Source organism: Fopius arisanus, unplaced genomic scaffold (assembly GCF_000806365.1).
Source record: "Fopius arisanus strain USDA-PBARC FA_bdor unplaced genomic scaffold, ASM80636v1 scaffold00126, whole genome shotgun sequence".
Classification (NCBI taxonomy): Eukaryota; Metazoa; Arthropoda; class Insecta; order Hymenoptera; family Braconidae; genus Fopius; species Fopius arisanus.
Genome location: NW_011887865.1, coordinates 52,094 through 54,574, shown reverse-complemented (window position 1 = coordinate 54,574; position 2,481 = coordinate 52,094). Strand labels below are relative to the sequence as shown.

Genomic DNA, 2,481 nt, shown 5'->3' with positions numbered 1-2,481 from the left:
GTATACTCGGTGAGATATACCCACCCAGATATATATGTATTTATATAAATGTCATATATTTCTGGATACATATATTTCCCGTTGTATTTCATTAATTTAAATACTTGTCGCCGTTCCGTTACACCATCCACAAACATCTATTGTTTGTTAGATTCGTTCGGAATATCGTCCCACTTAGTATTACGTGCATTAACCGCGACAAGTACGTGTATAAAACGACACGGTGGTAGCATTGTCATGTACGTTAGCATTGGCAGTGGCCAAAGACCACGAGTTTGTGCATCAGACGAGTGAGAGAGAGGAACGACTGGACCAATTTATGTCACGTCTACATACAGTCCAACAGTCAGAGACTAATGTTCCCTCATTGTTTTCATGTGTAACAATAGAAAGCCCTCTCGACTCGTGAGGAGGAATTGAATTTTTCCCGCCACTGGGTGGTGATTAATGTTCCCCACCGAGAAAAGCGTAATAAACGTCAGACTCCGGCGTCAAATCCACGCATTACCGAAATTCCACTGATCAAAATCAACTCATTAATATTCAATAACAATATTCAATCGACCCAGAGTCATTGCCCCTCCGGATGCTGACAATTTGCCATTTGATGCCTTCAATCATCATTTAACCAGGAAAAAAAAATGCGCAAACATGGGATTCGCAATGTGATTACGGAGTGGCCCCTAATGGCTGATTGTAACAATGGAATACTAGAAGGGGAATTTAATTCTACCAATCACCGGATGGTGATTAATGTCTTGATAGAAATCTGATGAGCATCAGCTCAACTTATTATCAAAATTCCATTGACGAAGAAGATCTTCTTATTTTTATTGGAAGCCAGATTAATAAATGAGTGAAACGTTTATGGAAGAGCGATTGAATTATATTTTATTGAGATTCACACTTCATGCTCACACTTTGAGAGTATTCGGCGAACTGACGAGATTTTCAAGCTGTCGGTCATTCCATGATCGTAATTTTTTGGGGGAATTCAGTGGCTGCGTAAAAAGCTCATTGCGATTGGAGATTGAATGAAGGAAAAAGTGCGTTAACATGGGATTCGCAATGCGATTACGATGGTCGCGGATGGTTGATCCCCTGATTCTTCCGTCCACGGAGGCACGGCCTGTCGGCATTGGGGAATACAGAAACCACCGCTTCAGCTCCCGCCCGGTGTTCTCGTGTTCCCCGACGTCAGTCTACGCCAGACTGCGGTGCGAGACAGTTCACCAGAGCTGCACATCCCATACTAACCCATCACAACAAATAATAAACACCGGCGATAATCACTCATCTAATTTTCTCCCATAAAAAAAAAAACAACTATTCGAAGTGAACGCCAATCCCTCTATCTCATTTGCAATAAATAATTTTGTTGATTGCATTGATGGAGCGAACGAACGACCGGATGATACAGCTGATAACGGACACATGACGATTGAAAGACATGCCGGGAAAACAGTGAATTATCTGTTGGAGTCTGGATGAATTATTGTTCGATTTATTTATTTGGAGAATCGGCGGAAAATCGGTGGAGGTGGTGGATCGATTGACGAAATTGACGAGAAGAAATCGAGTGAATCTCAAGTTGGAGAAAATGATTGTGGTATTACCCGGGAAAGTCGGCTGTTAGTAATTGCGGGGACAATGTCCATTTTCTCCCTCCATGCGGTAATGATAAAAGTTGGGTGGTGATTGGAATAGTTATCTTTAGTCGATGCTAATTCATTGTCGACTCACTGGAACTTGTGACTCGATGTATTGGCGAGATATGAGTTTAGACGGAAATTTGTACCTGTAATTTGCAATTTTCACGGGATGTCGGTGAAAAATTGAGGGGAAATCGGTTGCTTCATACAGCTATCAACGGGTATAAAATTGATTGGGATATGATCGTTATTGGAAATTGATGCTGACCAACGGGATTGGTTTAATGTATTCGGTGTAAATAAACTGACAAACGGGGAGAGTTAAGTGGAGGTGAAGTAAAAACTTGGCGACATCATCGGTAATTATCTTCGGGACATTTTCCGTGGCGTTTTTTTTTAGTTATTGAAATTGTGAAATACGTGAGAAAGGATGGAGATTGTGTGTTGCGGCATCGGGAGGAATTGATATTAGTTTGGAGTGGATAGAGGAAACCAAGGACTGTCTGGAATGCCGTGGATAAGGTGTCTAGGAGGCGGGGGTGGCAAGGTACGCCGTGGAAAATCGCCAAGTGTCAGTCAACCCGTTCATCTTCTGGTTAAGGTTCGTCGAAAAAACTCAATGGATTTTAATTGAAGCATTTCAACATTTTTTTTTGATATATCAGCCAGGAAAATTTGGAAATTCCATCAATCGACTCAATTCAACGATTGCTACTCTGAAATACAGATTAAAATTGCGGAACGGCGAAACAATTCCGCAATCGTTCGGGATAAATTTCCTCTCTTTTTATTTCTATTTGCATTGAATACTTCTCTTCATGCACGTGAA

The 2,481-nt window shown here is 41.3% G+C and overlaps 1 protein-coding gene across 1 annotated transcript in view; it reads left to right on the top strand.

The window, feature by feature from the left end:
* Positions 1-1,216: 1,216 nt before the first annotated feature.
* LOC105271843 (uncharacterized) overlaps positions 1,217-2,481 on the top strand; it is a gene marked incomplete at its 3' end in the record, with an annotated part of 46,874 nt that continues 45,609 nt past the window's right edge. The window contains exon 1 of the mRNA XM_011313629.1: positions 1,217-2,253. Within this exon, the coding sequence (XP_011311931.1) occupies positions 2,161-2,253 (93 nt within the window). The remainder of the gene's footprint in view (positions 2,254-2,481) is intronic.